Consider the following 22698-nt stretch of genomic DNA (forward strand, 5'->3'; position numbering starts at 1 on the left):
TCCTCAGTATTTTTCCTATTGAAATACTGGGAGATTTTCAGTGCTAAATCTGGAAACATTTTGCACTGAAACAAACACCTGATTATTCTTTCTTAATATGTGTTTTGTCTAATAGGGATATGCACAGAAAAAATGTTGGTTCGGTTCGTTATTTGGCTTATTAGCCATATTAATTTCTTTTGTTTATTTCGGTTCCCAAGTTAATGTGGTTTACATTAAAGTCAATGGGGGAAGCAATGAATCTTATTTTGGACTTTAACACTGGGGTTTTCTCTTTTCTATCCAGGTTTAATGAAACTTGCAGGCAGGAGTCAGCAGCATAAAGATGAGCACTGCAAGACAGCAAGAGTGAGGAAAGGCAGCGCAGCTGTGGCATAAACAGCCCAAGTCCACTGTGAGAGGGGCAAAGCATCACAAACAGTGGCAAGAACACGCCAAGGCACTATAGGAGGGGCAAAGAAGTACCAGCAGTGGCAGGACACAGTGAAGTGAATTTTCAAAGGGTCCACCAGCCCTTTCACTGGTTAACACAGCAGCTAGCATGAATGTTTCACTGTTTTGTGTTCACATCCATGTTAGTATCAAGTCTTCACTATTGAGGGAATGTTTAGTGGGTCGTCAGTGAAATTTATTGCATAGCATGTATGTACACATTACAATTTTACCAAGTTAAAGACTAAAATGTTCTGAGCATGATTTTTATTGCACAGGCCTCTTTGTGTTTGTTTGGCATCTTTATAGCTTTCTGCTCTACAGAAAAAATGTTATAGACCTCTTCTAAAAGCAGTACTATTGAGAAGACACAAATTTAAGCACTTTTGAATGCAGTCTGAAAATAAATTGTCTAAAACTTGCTTACCATAAAACAAATGACAGATTTTCAGGTACCTATCTAGGCTGACAGCTGTCATAGTGATAAGGCTCCCACAACCAAAGAAAAATCCAGCCCATCCATACCAGCGGCATCCACTCCAGCCAAATATCCAGCGGTGGCAGAAGGAGGAAACTATAGAGAAAGGCTTTCCTGAAACTTAACAGGAAAAAGCAAACATTAACTGCAATCTCTGTGGGCATTTTTTTGATCAACTGGAATCTATGGCACTACTGTAAGAATGAAGCCGAGTAGACTAGATGGGCCTTATTGTCCTTATCTGCAATCATTGTTTTGTTATTCTGAATAGTTCTCTTGATGCCCCCCAAAAAGTTATTTTAAATGATATTTCTATATTTAAAATTTTTTTATATTTTCTCCAAAACTATTATAACCCCTGTTATGGTTGAACCTGGATAACAGTTCCAGAGGACATATCTCACATTTCTATTTTAAGTGGAACCCTGTCAATATGCTATAAGATGTATTTCCAAGATTTCCTGCGTGGGGGGACAGTTTCCTTTCAAGGACCTCACATTGCTCTTAGATTTCCACTGATAATCACAGCTTTAAGAATAATGAAGGCACTACTCAATAACACACAAGAGAAGGTATTTGGTTGTTTCTAACATTTCTCTTTTACTGATAATGTGCAAATTATGATTTAAAGTCATTTTCCTGTTATTAAAAATGCTTTTATTAAGTTTGTGACTTCTTGCAGTCTTTCTTAAGCCATCGGATATTAAAGCCAATTGATGCATTTCTTTAAATTAATGACTTCTCATAGTCCCTCTTAAATTCAAGATGTTAAATTAATTTACTTCTTAAGTTGATTTATATCTTCCCTCCCATTGGATTCTGGGCAAAGCTTTTGTGCTTCATTCCCACTGTAGTTTGAAGTATCAAAGGCGTACTTTAAAGTGTTTAGTCTTTTATCTCCTACCTCCTCTTATAGTATTAAAGGTAATACCTTTCTCTCCTCTTCTCCAATCCTTTAGCAGATGATCCTGAACTAAATGGTGAATTTTGAATATCCCACTTGGTTATCCAGCTAAACATTAGCCAGATAAGTCATTATCTAGCTAAGATTTAGCTGAATAAGAAAGGGACGTGTTGGGAGTGTTCTGGTTTCAAGATCAAATAATGGAATAATTTACTCAGCTAACTCCAAATATCAGAGTTAGCTGGAAAAGTTATTCAGCTTTCTCCATAAAGGCTTGAGAGCAGGTCTAAAGTTATCCACGAAAGTGTTCCCAGATTATTTTTCCCTTAACCGGCTATGCAAAGATATCAGTTATAGAATATTATTACCTCATCGTAATCTTTGTAATTTACTCCCCAGTTCATTGATCCAAGTTATCCTACCTGTTCGATGTAACCGCATTCTTATATGCCTGTTAACTGTTATAATGTAAACCGAAATGATATGTAACTTTGCTACATGAATTTCGGTATATAAAAATGTTAAATAAATAAAATAAATAAATCTGGTTAAGTATGGATGCTGTGTTAAAACAAAGTCTGCGTTACAGGCCTCCCATCCTGATCTTTCCCCCATCCCCTGTTAAATGTATAATGTCCCTGGAAGCCAAGCCTTCTTCCCCCTAAAGCCCCCCCAAAGCCCCCAAAATAAATTAGACATTTAAGTGGGGTGGTATGTGGGGAGTAGGGAGATTGGGCCAGTAGGCACGAAATGCAACCTTTGGTTTTTAAAACACACCATCAACACTTAACCAGCTATATCCTTTGGGGTCGACGCAATACAGTACACTCAACCGAGCGCACTGATTAACCCACAGTTGGATGTGGCTTGTATAGGCACAACCTAATCCCCTTATGTTGATGAGGCTATTAATTACTCACCTGAAATTAAAAAAAAAAGTGCATCCAATACGCACATTTTGGCACTTAGAAATGAACGCCTGCCTAGAGCAGGCATTAATTTCTGAGCACTCCCAAAAGTTGTACAGAGAAGCAGAAAATACTGCTTTTCTGTACATCCTCCTACTTAATACCATTGTAATATTAAGTAGCAGGAACAAAAGATTAAAAAAAAAAGTTTTTAAAAAAGTGCTGATGGTCAGGTTCAGAAAACTGACGTTCAGTTAACCAGCGTCTGTTTCCGAACCAGTGTCTGTTTTCTAAACTGGCGGACGGCCGCGGATGGCTGGCCTCTCCCGGGCCCATGTTGTCAAGGAGGTGCTAGGGGCATGCAATTGACCCTAGTGCCTAGGGATGTGAATCATTTTACGACGATTAAAATTATCGTCCGATAATTTTAATATCGTCTTAAACCGTTATGAAACACAATACAATAGAGATTCTAACGATTTATCGTTATAAATCGTTAGAATCGTGAGCCGGCACACTAAAATGTAACTGCTTCTCTTCTCCACGTTTATTTATGTTTTCGGTTATATTTTTGCACCCCTGTTTTCTGTAAACCGACATGATGAGAACGAGTTCTTGAATGCCGGTATAAAAAAACCTTAAATAAATAAATAAATAAATAAATAAATAAAACCCGTTAAAACCCACCCCCGACCCTTTAAATTAAATCCCCCACCCTCCCGAACCCCTCCCCAAATAACTTAAATTACCTGGTGGTCCAGCGGCGGTCCGGAACGGCAGCGGTCCGGAACGGGCTCCTGCTATTGAATCTTGTTGTCTTCAGCCGGCGCCATTTTCCAAAATGGCGCCGAAAAATGGCGGCGGCCATAGACCAACAGGATTCGACGGCAGGAGGTCCTTCCGGACCCCCGCTGGACTTTTGGCAAGTCTTGTGGGGGTCAGGAGGCCCCCCCCCCCAAGCTGGCCAAAAGTTCCTGGAGGTCCAGCGGAGGTCAGGGAGCAATTTCCCGCCGCAAATCGTTTTCCGTACGGAAAATGGCGCTGGCCATACGCGTATGGCTGGCGCCATTTTCCATACGGAAAATGGCGCCGGCAGGAGATCGACTGCAGGAGGTCGTTCATCGAGGGTTCTGGCGCCTCGCTGAACGACCTCCTGCAGTCGATCTCCTGCCGGCGCCATTTTCCGTATGGAAAACGATTCGCGGTGGGAAATCGCTCCCTGACCCCCGCTGGACCTCCAGGAACTTTTGGCCAGCTTGGGGGGGGCCTCCTGACCCCCACAAGACTTGCCAAAAGTCCAGCGGGGGTCCGGAAGGACCTCCTGCCGTCGAATCCTGTTGGTCTATGGCCGCCGCCATTTTTCGGCGCCATTTTGGAAAATGGCGCCGGCTGAAGACAACAAGATTCAATAGCAGGAGCCCGTTCCGGACCGCTGCCGTTCCGGACCGCCGCTGGACCACCAGGTAATTTAAGTTATTGGGGGGGGGGGTTCGGGAGGGTGGGGGATTTAATTTAAAGGGTCGGGGGTGGGTTTTAGCGGGTTTTAACGATTTTAGCGGGTTTTAACGATTTTAACGATTTATCACGATATTTTACCCCCCCCCAAACGGCAACAATACGATTCCCTCCCCCTCCCAGCCGAAATCGATCGTTAAGACGATCGAGGACACGATTCACATCTCTACTAGTGCCTCTTTGACAGTGCGACCCATAATTAGAATATAGCATGGCGCCCCCAGGAGACGTGCCAGGGACGTTAGGAAAGCGGATGCTGAATACTCAGTGCCTGCTTTCTGCACGTTTTAATTGCATCGGCCCCTTTGAATGTAGCTAGTTAAGGGCAAAGTTATCTGTCAACACATATCTGGATAACTTTGAAATTTAACCATCAATATTGAACGATAGCTGGTTATCTTTCAAAGTTGTCTGGCTACATATAGCCAGATAATTTTACGATTGTACATCCCTAGTAATTATATATACTAATGTAATTTATGTTCGGGTTTGTAACCTCAGTGGAGGATGAGACAGGGTCCCTGTCACCCCGAAACCACAATTCTGTGCCCTTCCCAATCAATCTCTCAATTATGGCACCTTAGACCAGATAAAATCATCACATCAGAATAAAACAGTAATTAACCCTTTTACTAGTATTGTGTAAGTAGACAGCAAATCCAACCAGAACATTAAATTGGAAAATACAACACTTGCAGTTTTTTTATTTTATATCAAGCAATGCAAAAATAACTCTGGGTATGGCCTGTTAACCAGGGCAGCCAACATATTCATATGGATAGTAAAAAGAAAAAAATAGGGACGGCTATTAGAGAAAGGTGGGAGGGAAATGCAGTGAAGCACACAACTTTCAAAAATTGTCTTTATCACTGAGTGTTCAAAAAAAGGAGGCGGAAGAACTAATCCACCTCAGTGTCACCAGTTTATAAAGGGTGCACCCTGTCCCAAACACAAAATTGTGTGGAAAGAAACAATCAGTAAATGAATTTGTCCCCCTTGATGGTAGAGCTGGCTAGACGACAAACCGAATAGATAAGCACTGCAGTGTTTGAAAGGTCTCTCTCTCTCTCTCCTCGGGAGCTTCCCCAAATGGTTAACTTGGTATTAACTAGGGATGTGCATTCGATTGAGAGGAAATAGGAAATATAAACGATATTTCCTATTTTGTCGCTTTTTGGGGGGTTGCTGAAACGATAGGAACACCCACAAAATTTTGTGTGGTTTTCTTATCGTGTTTGGGGGGGGGGGGAGAAAGGGCACATTTAGGTCTCTCTCTCTCTCTCTCTCCTCGGGAGCTTCCCCAAATGGTTAACTTGGTATTAACTAGGGATGTGCATTCGATTGAGACGAAATAGGAAATATAAACGATATTTCCTATTTTGTCGCTTTTTGGGGGGTTGCTGAAACGATAGGAACACCCACGAAATTTTGTGTGGTTTTCTTATCGTGTTTGGGGGGGGGGAGAAAGGGCACATTTAAAAAAAAAAAACCCCAACCCACCCCAATCCTTCAAATTTAATTAATTGCAAACCCCCACCCTCCCGACCCCCCAAGACTTGCCCAAACCCCCCCCCCCCCCAAGACTTACCGAAAGTCCCTGGTGGTCCAGCGGGGTCCCGGAAGCAATCTCCCCCTCTCAGGCCGTCGGCTGCCACAAATCAAAATGGCGCCAATGGCCCTTTGCCCTTACCATGTGACAGGGGCTATTGGTGCCATTGGCCAGCCCCTTTCACATGGTAGGAGCAATGGATGGCCCATGCCATTTTTTAAGATGGCACCGGCCGTCCATTGCTCCTACCATGTGACAGGGGCTGGCCAATGGCACCAATAGCCCCTGGTCTAGTAGGGGCCCATGGTGCTTCATAAGCTCTGGACCGAACAGCATCCATTTTCCAAAATGGAACCAGCTGCCCCATCACATTATATTTATTTATTTATTTATTTATTTAAGGCTTTTATATACCAGAGTTCATGCACTTGTGCATACCACTTCGGTTTACACAGAACAAGGAACAGAAAATTACATCAAACAGATTGAACAATTAAACAAATATACAATTACATCCAACAATTGGGTATAAATAACATGGCTAACTTAGTAGGAACTTAGAGTTTGAGGTAAAGGAGAGAAATAGTACCAAGTGGTAACAGAACAATGTTAATGGCTAAATAATAAATATAAATAGTAAATACAAATTCTTATAATAAATACAGGTGTTTACAGAAGTCTTTGGGGGGGGATTAAGGAAGGTGAGGGGTTTAAATTTTTATTTTGGATCAACAATCGTGATTTCCAACGTATTCAACATGGCTATGTTGAATAAGTTGGAAATCCGATCGTTTTCGTCTCATCACTTTTTTAAGTTAAAAAAAAAAAAAGTAGCGTTTTACATTTAAGTTCAAAACGAATGCACACCCCTACAATTGGTCATAAATGATCAAACCATGGGCCTCATTTATTAAGCTGTGGTACAGAGTAAAATAGACTTACCAATACTCCCCCAAGGGAGTTTTGGTAAGTCTTGGGGGGGGGGGGGATTAAGGAGGGTGAGGGGTTTAAAATTGTATTTGAACGTATGGACATAGACTCAAATTATGGAATTCTCCATATGTCCATATTGACCGCAAATGGGACCCCCTTTCGACTTATGGACATATGAACTTAAACTTTTGCTCTGCACATCCCTAACCAATTGTACTAACCTCAGAAGTAGCATTTGAAGTACTTCTGCAGAGCTACATGCTGTTAAATCAATAACCACTGAAGTACTTTGTATATGTGTTACTTATTGTGGAGCCTATTTCTTTGCAAAATAATAAATGTTGCTGGTAATCTTTAAAGCTAAATTAGTAAATATTTTTTAAAAATGTATGATATTACCTGAAATTCCCAGATCGCACAATGCTAAATTGACTGTCATTATTTCTGCAGGCCTCAGTTTCTTTTTTCGATTATAAGCCATAAAAATAACATATCCATTTCCCAGAGTTGAAAGAACACCTGTAATAAAGCACATTGTTATAAATTAAGCATAACATTGTGAATGAATAAGAATAGTGATAAACTATGCTATTTTGAACTGCTCCATAGAAGAAGTTGAATCCAAATACGTATAAAAATGAATGTGCTTAGTTCTGTATAGTATTGCACAGCATCAGGGGTATACATGTTATTGTTTCTGCTTATATTATATTTTACTTTAACTATTAAAACAATAGGTAACCTATCATTAAAATCATCCATTGTACCTGAAGACTGGAGGCTGGCCAATGTAATCCCGATATTTAAGAAGACTCGAGGAGTGATCTGGGAAACCATAGACCAGTGAGCCTTATTTCAGTGCCAGGAAAAATAATGGAAACTATTCAAAAGAACAAAATCAAAGAACATATAGGAATTTAATGGAATGCAGCCAGCATGGATTTACCCAAGGGAAATCTTGCCTCACAAATCTCCTACATTTTTTTGAAGGGATTAATAAACATGTGGATAAAGGTGAACTGGTAGATGTGGTATATTTGGATTTTCAGAAGACGTTTGACAAAGTCCCTCATAGGAGGCTTCTAAGAAAACTAAAAAGTCATGGCATAGGGAGATATCCCTGTTTTACCATGTAAAGCAACAAAATATGAATCTAGAAAGGACAGAGACTATAAAAGATGGATAATGACAAATGTCCCAGCAAAGAAGTACTATCTCAGCTGAAAGCAAGAAGACAAGAAATTTTGCCCATCTTGAACAATACTGGCCAGCTTATCAAGATCTGCTTGTTGACTAAACAACTTCATCCCTAAGAGAGAAGCCAGAATCGTCCAAGGAGAGTCCATTGAACAGGGTGGTAAACCCCACCAATATGCAAAGGGGGAGTCTCTGAAAGGGAGAAAAGCTGATGTGGCGAGACATTGGGTCAAGATGTGACAGAATCCCCCAGAGGAAAAAGGGGGGAGGGCAGAGACCTGAAATGTAGAGATGGCAACCTCCCAATACTACATGATTATGCATGAACTTTATGCATAGTTATCAGCTGGTTAGAATAAGAAGGGGCAAGCAGGTGGGTGAAGGAGGGCCGACAACACAAAGAGGGAGGCAGATGATAAGAAGGATCCCTTGCAACCCCTGTGTTGAGAAAGTATAGGACTGGGTGTGGTCGTGAAACTGATGAGAGGGAACCCCTGCCTTAGTATCTGGGAGCCGACTATGAAGTCTGGGATGGCCAGGAGCGGAGAGATGCTCTTCTGTCCAGCTGTACCAGCAACAAGGAATCAAGCTTTCCCCTCAAGACAATCCCTGAGATCTTCAGCCAGAGCCTACTCTAAAGGTAAACAGAGGGAATCTCCTAAAGTTTGGGTGGGGATAGGAAGTTAGCTCCCAGTATTCATACTTTATGCTGGCTAAGGTTTATGGCATGTTTAAAGCCACTAATGAATAGGGATGTGAATCGTGTCCTCGATCGTCTTAACGATCGATTTCGGCTGGGAGGGGGAGGGAATCGTATTGTTGCCGTTTGGGGGGTAAAATATCGTGAAAAATCGTTAAAAATCGTTAAAAATCGAAAAATCGAAAAACCGGCACATTAAAACCCCCTAAAACCCACCCCAGACCCTTTAAATTAAATCCCCCACCCTCCCGAACCCCCCCCCCCAATAACTTAAATAACCTGCGGGTCCAGCGGCGGTCCGGAACGGCAGCGGTCCGGAACGGGCTCCTGCTCCTGAATCTTGTCGTCTTCAGCCGGCGCCATTTTCCAAAATGGCGCCGAAAAATGGCGGCGGCCATAGACGAAAAAGATTGGACGGCAGGAGGTCCTTCCGGACCCCCGCTGGACTTTTGGCAAGTCTCGTGGGGGTCAGGAGGCCCCCCACAAGCTGGCCAAAAGTTCCTGGAGGTCCAGCGGGGGTCAGGGAGCGATTTCCCGCCGCGAATCGTTTTCGTACGGAAAATGGCGCCGGCAGGAGATCGACTGCAGGAGGTCGTTCAGCGAGGCGCCGGAACCCTCGCTGAACGACCTCCTGCAGTCGATCTCCTGCCGGCGCCATTTTCCGTACGAAAACGATTCGCGGCGGGAAATCGCTCCCTGACCCCCGCTGGACCTCCAGGAACTTTTGGCCAGCTTGTGGGGGGCCTCCTGACCCCCACGAGACTTGCCAAAAGTCCAGCGGGGGTCCGGAAGGACCTCCTGCCGTCCAATCTTTTTCGTCTATGGCCGCCGCCATTTTTCGGCGCCATTTTGGAAAATGGCGCCGGCTGAAGACGACAAGATTCAGGAGCAGGAGCCCGTTCCGGACCGCTGCCGTTCCGGACCGCCGCTGGACCCGCAGGTTATTTAAGTTATTGGGGGGGGGTTCGGGAGGGTGGGGGATTTAATTTAAAGGGTCGGGGTGGGTTTTAGGGGGTTTTAGTGTGCCGGCTCACGATTCTAACGATTTATAACGATAAATCGTTAGAATCTGTATTGTATTGTGTTCCATAACGGTTTAAGACGATATTAAAATTATCGGACGATAATTTTAATCGTCCTAAAACGATTCACATCCCTACTAATGAATAATGATGCAGATCTTTCTTTAGTAACTAGTGCTCAGTAGCAAGGATGTTAGAGATATGTACTGTTTTATTTCCTTCTGAATGCTAATCTTGCAAAATCTGACAAATAAAAGTCTAATACTGTAGTAAACGCATTGTCTTTCCTCAACTAGTCAGATTGTGTTTGTGGTACAGGAGGTAATTGGGAGAACTGTCTGTAGTCCTACTAGCCCTGACAGGTGTGAGAGAAAATAGGTACCCAGTAGCTGACAGGTTCCTGTATCCCTTATATCACATCCTTTCATGTCCTTTCATGGATTGCAAACTGGTTAAAAGGCAGGAATCAGAGGATAGGTTTAAATGATCAATTTTCTCAGTGGAAAAAGGTAAACAGGGGAGTGCCTCAGGTATTTGTACTGGGACTGGAGCTTTGAAAGAGATACGATAAGTGAGGTGATCAAATTTGCAGATGACACAAAATTAATCAGAGTAGTTAAATCACATGTAGATTGTGATAAATTACAAGGAGGACCTTGTGAAACTGGAAGATTGGGCATCCAAATCGCAGATGAAACTTAATATGGACAAGTGCAAGGTGATGCATATAGGGAAAAATAACCCATGTTGTAGTTTCATTATTTTAGGTTCCTTATTAGGAGTTACTACCCAGGAAAAAGATCTAAGTATCATAGTCGATAATACATTGAAATTTTTGGCTCAGTGTGCTATGGCAGTCAAAAAAGCAAACAGAACGTTAGGAATTATTAGGAAGAGAATGTTGAATAAAACGGAGAATGTCACAATGCCTCTGTTTTACTCAATGGTGAGACCACGTCTTGAATATTGTGTGGAATTCTGGGACCGCATCTCAAAAAAGATATAGTTGCACTAGAGAAGGTACAGAGAAGGGTGACCAAAATGATAAAAGGGATGGAACAGCTCTCCTAAGATGAAGAACTAAAGAGGTTAGGCCTGTTAACCTTGGAGAAGAGAGGGCTGAGGGGGGATATGATGGAGGTCTATAAAATCATGAGAGGACTAGAATGAGTAAATGTGAATTGGTTGCTTACTCTTTCAGATAATAGAAGGACTAGAGGGCACTCCATGAAGTTAGTAAATAGCACATTTAAAACAAATCGTAGAAAATTAATTTTCATTCAATAAAAGCTCTGGAATTTATTGCCAGAGGATGTGATTAGGGTAGTTAGTGTAAAAAAGTTTTGGATACGTTCCTGGAGTAGAAGTTCATAAACTGCTATTAATCAAGTTGACTTAGGGAATAGCCACTGCTATTACTGGCATTAGTAGCATAGGATCTATTTAATGTTTGGGTACTGGATTGTTCAACTGGTCAAACTTAATTGAATCTTAATTCCTTAGCCAACTATATATGTGGGCCCCTTACTCTAAGGGTCTGTATTTAGCACAGACTCTGATACGGTATAGGGTCACTTTACTTTAATTACAACTCCTTTTTTTATCCATTTTTGTTCATATGTTAAAATGATTGTCACTGTTCAGAACTCTCAATCGAGTACTACATAATCTATACCCGCCTCTGCCACAAGAATACAGGATACGAGAGAAAAATTAATACTCATCCAATCCAGTCTTGGTTAGCATCTCAACTCGATCGCGTTTCGGACAGTGTCCTGCCTCAGGGGATTTTCTTTAGTATCTGCATTCAAATCATACGAGGAAACCATTCATCTTCTAATGTTGTAACATCCTTGGCTTTCTTTTATTCTTGGCTCCCGTGTTCTTTTTTCTTGCGCGAGCTCTCCTGAGTCGCACCCTCTCTTAACATGGCGTCCAACAGAGAGATCTTTTTATTTTTTTTATTTTTTTTTTTTAATATTTATTTCTCATTTTCAATACATAATTCAATAATACAATTGAACTTTCACTAAGGAGATAAGGTATTTGTTACATACATCATATAAATTTCCAAATAAAAAAATTTTCAAATAAAATTTTTTTTTTATCTTCCTTATTTCCATAATACTAAACTAGTATATAAGGAGAGAAAGTTAAGCAAGAATATAAACTAAAGAAAAAAATTGAAAGTACCCTAAAATAAGGAAATATAAGGGTTTCACAGGAATAAAGTTTTACCCAATATTGGATTAGGTCTGATCTTCACTCTTTTGACTACGATATTCCTCCAGGAATTTTTCAAGATGCTCTGGCTCAAAATATAGATACTTTTTACCATCAACATACATTACAACTTTACATGGAAATCTAACAGAAATGTTAATTCCAAATGTTCTTCATAAGATCTTTTTAAATACCAAAACCGGAAGTTACGTCGGGAAATGAGTCTCCTTTCACGTCGGGTTGTCTGTCTCTTTTCCATATTGCACTAATCTTGAAGCCGAAAGTTATGTCGGGAGATAAGTCTCCTTTCATGTCGGGTTGTTTGTCTCTTTAACTTCTCTTCCAACTTGTATCTAAACACACCTCTGAATATTCTCACATTCTAGCCTTATGTAATCGGGTTATATATTATCCCATAGTCACCATATAAAGTTGAAACGATATCCTGATCAAGAACAATAGACCATCATCACGTTACTTTCTAATGATAACTTCACATCACTGGACTTCCATCACATACCGTTCACATAGTCTCCCATCAGGTCCATGTTTGCAAATTATACGCACATGGTCCTCATCTGCTTCTACTGCTATATCCAAAAAAACATAACTATCTTATCTTGGGACACTTGTACTAGGAACAAAGCATAGGATAATTACACCCCGTCCTCCCTCGGGGTACAATATTGATCAGAAAAGAATTCCATCCTAACTATGGGCACCTTAAATTAAAGAATACCAGTTGATTTTTTCATTCAATACGGACGGGTCTATTGTATGTAAGTAATAGATCCAAAATTGTTCACGAGTATTCAAGCGTGATTGAATGTCTCCCCCACGTGGGCCCACTTGTATTTGTTCCAGAATCAACCACTGTAAATCTGAAAAGGAGTGCTGTAGTTGAATACAATGTTGTACCATTGGGGCTGTTAATTTCCCAGTTTTTATACAGCTCTAGTGTTCAATAAGTCTTGTTCTAATTTTCCGTTGAGTTCATCCAATGTAAAGCAGTTCACACGGGCATTGTATCACGTAAATCACATGTTCAGAGTCACAACTTGTGGACCCATTCAATCGTATGACCCTGTCTGAATTAGGCACTTGCCATTGTGCGCCTGTCACAGCCTGGGTGCACATGTCGCAATGACCACATGTCTGGTGGCCCCCCGTTGTATGAGGCATCACTGTGGAGCTGAATGTGGATTTCACTATCATGTCTCTAATGTTCTGGCCCCTAAAAAATGCAAATCTGGGCCCTGTCTGGAATATGGAATGTAGGGTAAGGACCTGCCAATGGGTCCGAATGATATTGGTTACTGCACCAATTTGTTTGGAGTATTGAAGTGTACATGTTTGTGTTCTGAGAGAAGGGACGTTGTTGATACTGTAACAACAAGGTCCTGTTGGCATATAGGGCCCTCTTATATGCCTTTTTGATGACCATCCTCGGATAGCCTCTCTGGGCAAATCTCACTGACAACTCGGATGCTTGTGCTCGGAATTCTTCTGTTGTTGAACAAATTCGCCGCAGTCTCAGGAATTGCGAAATAGGTAACCCATTCTTTAATCCTTTGGGATAAAAGCTGGAATATTTAAGATAGTTGTTCTGATCTGTCTTTTTCCTATATAGAGTTGTTTTGATGGTATTCCCGTCTCGTTGAATGAGGATAACCAAAAAAGCAATTGAATAGCAATCAAAATGCACTATAAATTGTAGGTGTCTGTTCAAGGTATTTAACCATGTCAAAAATTGATTCAAGTTGTCTACTGATGAGACCCAGATAAGAAATATATCATCTATATAATGCTTATACAGCTTGATATATTGGAACCAGTGAGAGGTATACAACATGTTTCCCTCAAAATCTGCCACATATTTTGAGGGAAACATGTTGGCATATAGGGCCCTCTTATATGCCTTTTTGATGACCATCCTCGGGTAGCCTCTCTGGGCAAATCTCAATGACAACTCGGATGCTTGTGCTCGGAATTCTTCTGTTGTTGAACAAATTCGCCGCAGTCTCAGGAATTGCTAAATAGGTATCCCGTTCTTTAATCCTTTGGGATGAAAGCTGGAATATTTAAGATAGTTATTCTGATCTGTCTTTTTCCTATATAGTGTTGTTTTGATGGTATTCCCATCTCGTTGAATGAGGATATCCAAAAAAGCAATTGAATAGCGATCAAAATGTGCTGTAAATTGTAGGTGTCTGTTCAAGGTATTTAACCATGTCAAAAATTGATTCAAGTTGTCTACTGATGAGACCCAGATAAGAAATATATCATCTATATAACGCTTTTCAGCTTGATATATTGGAACCAGTGAGAGGCATACAACATGTTTGGATTAAAGAACAGGTTACCTATTTAGCAATTCCTGAGACTGCGGCGAATTTGTTCAACAACAGAAGAATTCCGAGCACAAGCATCCGAGTTGTCAGTGAGATATGCCCAGAGAGGCTATCCGAGGATGGTCATCAAAAAGGCATATAAGAGGGCCCAATATGCCAACAGGACCTTGTTGTTACAGTATCAACAACGTCCCTTCTCTCAGAATACAACATGTACACTTCAATACTCCAAACAAATTGGTGCAGTAACCAATATCATTCGGACCCATTGGCAGGTCTTTACCCTACATTCCATATTCCAGACAGGGCCCAGATTTGCATTTTTTAGGGGCCAGAACATTAGAGACATGATAGTGAAATCCACATTCAGCTCCACAGTGATGCCTCATACAACGGGGGGCCACCAGACATGTGGTCATTGTGACATGTGCGCCCAGGCTGTGACAGGCGCACAATGGCAAGTGCCTAATTCAGACAGGGTCATACGATTGAATGGGTCAACAAGTTGTGACTCTGAACGTGTGATTTACGTGATACAATGCCCGTGTGAATTGCTTTACATTGGATGAACTCAACGGAAAATTAGAACAAGACTTATTGAACACCGGAGCTGTATAAAAACTGGGAAATTAACAGCCCCAATGGTACAACAATGTATTCAACTACAGCACTCCTTTTCAGATTTACAGTGGTTGATTCTGGAACAAATACAAGTGGGCCCACGTGGGGGAGACATTCAATCACGCTTGAATACTCGTGAACAATTTTAGATCTATTACTTATATACAATAGACCCGTCCGGATTGAATGAAAAAATCAACTGGTATTATTTAATTTAAGGTGCCCATAGTTAGGATGGAATTCTTTTCTGATCAATATTGTACCCCGAGGAAGGACGGGGTGTAATTATCCTATGCTTTGTTCCTAGTACAAGTGTCACAAGATAAGATAGTTATGTTTTTTTGGATATAGCAGTAGAAGCAGATGAGGACCATGTGCGTATAATTTGCAAACATGGACCTGATGGGAGACTGTGTGAACGGTATGTGATGGAAGTCCAGTGATGTGACGTTATCATTAGAAAGTAACGTGATGATGGTCTATTGTTCTTGATCAGGATATCGTTTCAACTTTATATGGTGACTATGGGATAATATATAACCCAATTACAGAAGGCTAGAATGTGAGAATATTCAGAGGTGTGTTTAGATACAAGTTGGAAGAGAAGTTAAAGAGACAAACAACCTGACGTGAAAGGAGACTTATCTCCCGACATAACTTTCGGCTTCAAGATTAGTGCAATACGGAAAAGAGACAGACAACCCGACGTGAAAGGAGACTCATCTCCCGACGTAACTTCCGGTTTTGGTATTTAAAAAGATCTCTCTGTTGGACGCCATGTTAAGAGCGGGTGCGACTCAGGAGAGCTCGCGCAAGAAAAAAGAACACGGGAGCCAAGAATAAAAGAAAGCCAAGGATGTTACAACATTAGAAGATGAATGGTTTCCTCGTACGATTTGAATGCAGATACTGAAGAAAATCCCCTGAGGCAGGACACTGTCCGAAACGCGATCGTGTCGGGATGCTAACCAAGACTGGATTGGATGAGTATTAATTTTTCTCTCGTATCCTGTATTCTTGCGCCAGAGGCGGGTATAGATTATTTAGTACTCGATTGAGAGTTCTGAACAGTGACAATCATTTTAACGTATGAACAAAAATGGATAAAAAAAGGAGTTGTAATTAAAGTAAGGTGACCCTATACCATATCAGAGTCTGTGCTAAATACAGACCCTTAGAGTAAGGGGCCCACATATATAGTTGGCTAAGGAATTAAGATTCAATTAAGTTTGACCAGTTGAGCCATTATTGTTGTTGTTGTGAATATACATTTAGGTAAACTGGAATATAGGGATATTTTGGGATAAGGATTGTGATGGGTACTGGATTGGCCACTGTTGGAAACAGGATGCTGGGTTTGATGGACCTTCAGTCTAACCCAGTATGGTTAATTCATTTTTTTCAGTGCATTCAATTAAGGGCTATCAATGTGAAAACTTTAATATTTCAACAAACCATCCATCATTGTAAAGGTCAAAACATTACTACTCTCTTTCTCCTCTTTTTCTTCAACCCTCAGCAAGCTCGGTTATGCATATACATCTCTGTCATCCCACAGCCTAGCCAGGCAGTTCATGCAGCTTCTCTTCCTGCCCATGGGTATCAGCTCACCTACTTTTGTGATAATTTCCTGATTCTGGTGAGAATGTGGAAGACTGACCCTAATGTCTCAAGATGGGGGAGACTTTACAGCACTGCTTGTCATCCCTGGAGCCACCTCCTTCTTCCTTAATTAACAAAGTAAAAAGAACAACATATTCTCATTAACTTTATTAATAGTTGTTATTCGTTCTTTCCAACTCATGTAATATGATTTAGGGGGTCATTTTCCAAGGAGTTACCGCAGGAGATAATTCTGCAAATCGCGCTAACAGCCGTTAACGTGATTTGCGCATTTCTAATTTTGTATTCAGGGGGTGGAGTATATGTAAAGGTACATTGTGCGCTAGAGGCCAGTAAAGGTTTATTGCAGTTCACGACATTTCCGGACAGCCTGTATATATATATATGAGAGAGAGAGAGAGAGAGAGAGAGAGAGAGAGAGAGAGAGAGAGAGAGAGAGAGAGAGAGAGAGAGAGACTGACTTGCTATAATGTCTACTCCCTAGACAGGTATTTGTATCCCTCTGGGAGGCCCACCTAGTAACTCGAGGTGGGTATTAGGTATGAGTGTAGGGGGTTGGGGCCACTTTCACATTCAACATGAGATGTACGAACAGAACAGTGGTCTCTTGTGAAGATTTGATGGCCTTCGGAGTGAGGAAACTCACTCCAAGATGAGATTTGGGCAATGTTCTCTCCACCTAGCTTGATGGATGGAGAGAACATTGCCCAAATCTCATCTTGGAGTGAGTTTCCTCACTCCGAAGGCCATCAAATCTTCACAAGAGACCACTGTTCTGTTCGTACGTCTCATGTTGAATGTGAAAGTGGCCCCAACCCCCTACACTCATACCTAATACCCACCTCGAGTTACTAGGTGGGCCTCCCAGAGGGATACAAATACCTGTCTAGGAGTAGACATTATAGCAAGTCAGTCTCTCTCTCTCTCTCTCTCTCTCTCTCTCTCACACATATAGGCTGTCCGGAAATGTTGTGAACCGTGATAAACCTTTCATGAAACAGGCTGTTCGCGCAGTGCGATGATTCTTTGGTTGTTTATCGTGCACCGCGAAGATGGATTCGCAAATACATTTGCGCAAATCACGAAAACATTGCGGCACGTGAAGTTTCCCCGCTGCACGAAAAAAGCCTCATTTGCATGGGAAACGCCCCTTAATGCATTACCAATGCGATATTGGAAAATAAGGCCCTTAGTTTGCTGTTTGTATAAAATAAGGCATGAAGATGGCATGAATTGTATAGCTGCAGTACAAAAGTAGTTCTACATTACCCATACAGGCATTAGTGTTGAAGGACCCTTGGGCTGAAGGAGAGCTGGTGCAAACTGCAGGGAGGAGCCCTGCAAGTCCCCTCCATCAGCTAGCAGAGATGGCTGTGGCAGAGGCCCAACTGGAGCTTCACTTATATCAGCCCTGATTCCCCTTAGATTGAGCCCATGGGTGCTGGGGCTGGCAGGTCTTAAATGGGGACCTCTGCTGATGAACTGGTTCATGGAGAAGGTTGGGACAGACTGGTTACGGATGTACTCGGAGACAGGCAGTAGTTGAGGCAGACAATGTTCAGGCACAAGAGAGAATCAGGCAGTGCATCAGTGGCAAGTGGAGTTCAATTGTGGAAGAGTGTCAAGCTGAAGTCAAAACCAAAGATCTGACCGAAGGAAAATGGGATGGATAGATAGGCAGGGAGGTGAGGAGCAGCAAAGGTGAGCAGAAGAAGACACAGAAGATCAGAAGACTAATTACAGGCCAAGACTTGATGAATAACTGAAGGCTGACCACTAGAAGAAAACAAGAACCAAGAACTCAGGAACGAAGAGCAGGCAACTATCTCTACTAGTTGACCTATTGCCAAGGTAAGGAGGTGCTGCTGAGCTAGCCTTTTAAATGCCCTTGTTGGTGATGTCAACATCAGGCACCAATGGCATTTTCCTGCTGCGGGCCCTTTAAGAGGAGCAATGTCGGGTGCATGCATGCCTTAGGTGGGCCCAGAGGAAGTAGCAGCATCAGAGACAAGTAGCACAAGTCTGTTTGGGGGCCTGCTTTGGTGTCGGAGGTTGTTGCTTTGGGCTCAGGACTGGAGGTAAATGTAGTAGTCTGTGGGCCTGCCCCGCGGACTGCCAAGCACAACAATTAGCTGTATGTATACCACCTTGGATGATTTGTTTTGAGTCGATAAGGTGGCTAATAAGAAATTTTAAAGAAATAAACTTAAAAAGAAAGTGTTCAAAGAGACTAGTAGTGTTTGTTTTGTTTAGTTTGTATTATAAAATGGAATTGAATATCTCTGTACAGCACCAAAACCACAAGCATAATGTAATATGCTAGTGGAAAGGCAATGTCAGCAATGTGCCTGCAAGAAGTGTCCTGGATCACGGAGAATAATCCTTTTTGTTTATTTTTCTCTAATTTGTTGTTGATAAATAGAAAGATGGCGAGAAAAAGAGAGAGTGCAAACAAGTAGAAACTGATGATAGTACATTAATTAAAAAACACAAAGTAAAATATAGTACTGATATATATTGTCAAAATGAGTAGCAGGAGTATCAGCATAAAGAACAGATTTGGTTTGTAATTTTAGATATGAAGATCTAGAAATAAAGAAAAAAAGAACAATTATTGGATCTGGAATATCCACCATAACTAGTATGGAAGACAGTGATTCTTCATACACCTTCCCACTTCTTACGCTATCATCAGTAGTCTTGGTGCCACAACAAGAACAAGAAGCTCAGTGTGCTACAGGTGGAAAACCTATCTTTCCTAACAAAATCAAGAATCCTGTGAATAATAAGAAGAAAGATGGTTACACTCATTGGCTTACTTTTCATGCACTGGGCCCCCACTTTATAATAGAAAACAATGTCTTACTGCCTATCCCCATAGTAGGAAGGAAATGAGAATCTCTATGATAGAAATTCTATGATAGAATTTTCAAATTATACTGTATCTAACAATAATAGCACCAAAATGCAATTGTTTTTATCACAGCCTTCTAAGACTTAGAAGGAGTAATGAGATCTTATTGTGGTGGGCACATCAGTTCCACAAACTTCCAGCTAAGGGAAAGTAATAACTGTTGAGGGAAAAGATGCTTCAGTGAGGAGAGAAACATGAGTCCTGGACTCCTGCAGGTAATCTCTACATTTATCTAACTATAACATTATAGACGTTCCTAAAATGTCTAAAACTGTGGCTAAAGCCTGCTCAAGCAACTCTATATTGACAATATGGTCATATCAGTTCTGGAAACCATGATAAGAACAAACAGCAAAGTTGTGGTAAAGAAAGGTTCTCAAGAAAAGACAGCAGCTGTGAATATTGAGACCACAGACCCCTCTCTCTTCCTTTTGGCATACTTTCTGCAATGAAGAACATTTAAGTTCAACTAACTGTCCATCAGAATTTGGACTTTCAGCTTGAAATAGTAGTTGACAAAGTTGCCCAGATGGTCTCTAGAGTTAATGAGACTAGTACCTGGACCAAGGAGATGGCAGATAAAGTGGGAAAGATGGATGATTCACTCACTAGATCTTCAAAATATTGACAAGTTAGAGCACTCCATAAAAACAGTAACAGAGAAGCAAAACCAGAGCCACCGGAATACTATACACATGGTCGTCTTACTAGAGAAAATAGAGGGACCACAGCAGATTGACTTCTTCCCCAGATTCTTAATTTCACGGCCACAACAAGAATTAAAACATATTATGTTCATTGCTACCTACAGAAAGGAACAGAGGTCACAGCCAGCAATCATCCAATTGTATAATTTTCAGGACATCTCCAAGTTATATTGGCCACTCAGAAATTGGATGAAATTCACTATCAAGTTTAAAAGATCTGTATTTGCAAGAGCTTTTCAGCAGAGCTTCAGTAATGCCAGCAAGAATTTGTATCAGTTAAGTGGAAGTTGTGTCAGAGAGGACCAGTGCATGCTAAGTTATATCTGGCAAAATTAAAGATCACATGCGGATGACAAACCAAGATTTTTTTAGGAGGTTGAACCTGCAGAAAATAGTTTGCACTTGTCAGGGGACACCCGGGACAGTGATATTGATTCAAATGACTGAAGGAAGGTGACATCCCCTGGTACTTATGCGTAAGCAGACAAATTAATCCATCAGAAACAATGAAAATGTCATTGGAGAAACTTCTCTTTGAAACTAGAAAATTCTCGTTTACAAATAAGGGACACCAGTGGAAGCACACAATGGACAGCATACGTTCGGTGTGATTCAGCAGGCTCACAGAACTCACTCTTCCAGCATTTCCTGTTCCTTTTCTGTTTGTGGCTACTTTTGTATGGTAGATGCTCCAGGCTGGGGTGCCTAGAAGGGGTGTGATGGGCTGGATTTGTTGCAGAGGGACTGTCCTCATTGTCATTCAAAAACTGATCATGTGACCCTTCAAAGCTGGCCAAAAGCATTGGAAGGCTCTACAAATGGAGAAACGCTGATGAGGCAAGGCTTTATCAAGTGCCTGGGTTTGTTTCCCTTAGCCTTTCAAATTCTCTGTTTTTTCTTCTTTTTATTTTTTTTTTCTTCCTTTATCTGATCTTATTTTGCTCAGATGTTTTGGTTTGCATTACTGAGAATTTCTGAATGTTAAAATCCTTTCATGCTTTTTTTTTTCACAGAAGATAGGTGCTTATGCACTTTTTTGTATTAGTTAACCAGACTAGAATTTTCTATCTGGTCATATTTTTTTGTATTTCTTTAATTGCATTAGAAAAAATGTGGTCAAAGTTTCTGTTCAAGACACAAAGCAGAATCACCTTGAGTAGCTCCTCCAGATGCTCCCCCCTGTATTAGCCACACCAAATATTTCTCTTTCATCTGAGGTGAAGCTGTTTAGCATCTAAAGTTGTCTGGAACAGACACCCCTCAGGCAGTATAATTCCATCCTCTAGCAAAGTCACCACCCAAGAATACTCTTCCCGCTACACCAGTAATTGACACCAACAGGGAAGAATTCAAATCATCAGTCATCTTCACACCAACCACTGGGGGGAGGGGGGAGTTTGATTCCCAGGATTCAGTAATGTCTCACCGTCCAGATAGTTTGCCAGTGGATTCAGAACTTCTGCTCCCTCCAAGATTCCACTGGGGGAACAGCCCAAACTTAAGCCGCAGATTGATCCGCAGGCTCCAGTGTGGGCAGGGAGGCTCTCAGATGAGCAAGTCCTCACTCCCTACCTTTTCTTTCAGCCACCCTAGAACTAAAACTTTGAAGAAGGGAAATTAAAAAAGAAGGGCTATAAAGTTCAGCCCGCAGAGCTCAGATGCTGAGCAATCGCGGTGCACCCACCATCTTGGCTCCTTACATTTTGCTTCTAAACAAACATTTTTATTAAATATTATATGTTATAGACGTACATAAAATAGTGGCATGCTGATGATTTTTAAACATCTTTGACATCATAACTCACAACAACAAACAAGAATGGGCATTCTTATCTGCAGTTCTTAAATATACAAGAAATGGATATTTCTGAAACTTTAAGAGCATCCTTAATAAAAATCTGAAGCATGAGTAGCCACTGTGAAGTATTTTATTTCACATATTTTACTGTAATAACATGCTTTAGCATCATTTAACTCAGCCAAGAATTTAAAAAAATAGACAAGATACATCTTTCAGGTCCATCTGTCAAATGTTATATAGCCCAAATAATAAACTGATTTCCATCCAAAATTCTTTTTAAATCCTGAGCAAAGCAGCAGAAGGTGAGTACAAATCTCTTTAAAAGATGAAACAAGGATCCTTACCAATTATTGTTAAATAAATCCCAGCTATTATGTCAGCTTCCCAGGTGAGTTTTGACTGAAAAGGGTCAGCATGCTGTAGATAGTGAGGAAGGTATCCACTTTGAGGTAAACTACTGTTATTGGATGCCATCTTGTTCAAGAGTACAAATTAATGTCTGAAAAATAAATTAAGTGTGAAATCAGGACTGCTTCAATAAATCACAGTGTTTCTGCTTGCATATGACATTTGCAAAAAAACTCTAAAAATTACATGCTTGTAGTGCCACTGGTTTTACTAAATCTTGATTCACTTCATTTTAGGTTGCTGAACAGTATTTACTGTAGCATATAATTACTGTAATATATATCTTCTAAACTGAATAATTATCAATTTGCATTTACATATAAATGTATATGTTGATCATAAAGTGACAGCCAATTAAAAATGGAAGGAATTTAAGGGCACCTGCACTGATTTCAAAGACATTTGAATGTGG

The 22698-nt window shown here is 41.0% G+C and overlaps 1 protein-coding gene across 1 annotated transcript in view; it reads right to left on the minus strand.

Moving 5' to 3' along the window:
* Positions 1–22355, minus strand: part of OPN5 (opsin 5) — a 29116-nt gene extending 6761 nt beyond the window's left edge. The window contains exons 1-3 of the mRNA XM_029597025.1: positions 22223–22355; positions 7119–7238; positions 860–1030 (exon numbers count right to left, since the gene is read on the minus strand). Of these exons, the coding sequence (XP_029452885.1) occupies positions 860–1030; positions 7119–7238; positions 22223–22352 (421 nt within the window). The 5' untranslated portion in view covers positions 22353–22355. The remainder of the gene's footprint in view (positions 1–859; positions 1031–7118; positions 7239–22222) is intronic.
* Between the last annotated feature and the right edge of the window lie 343 nt (positions 22356–22698).

The sequence above is a fragment of the Rhinatrema bivittatum genome, chromosome 3 (genome assembly GCF_901001135.1).
Source record: "Rhinatrema bivittatum chromosome 3, aRhiBiv1.1, whole genome shotgun sequence".
NCBI lineage: Eukaryota > Metazoa > Chordata > Amphibia > Gymnophiona > Rhinatrematidae > Rhinatrema > Rhinatrema bivittatum.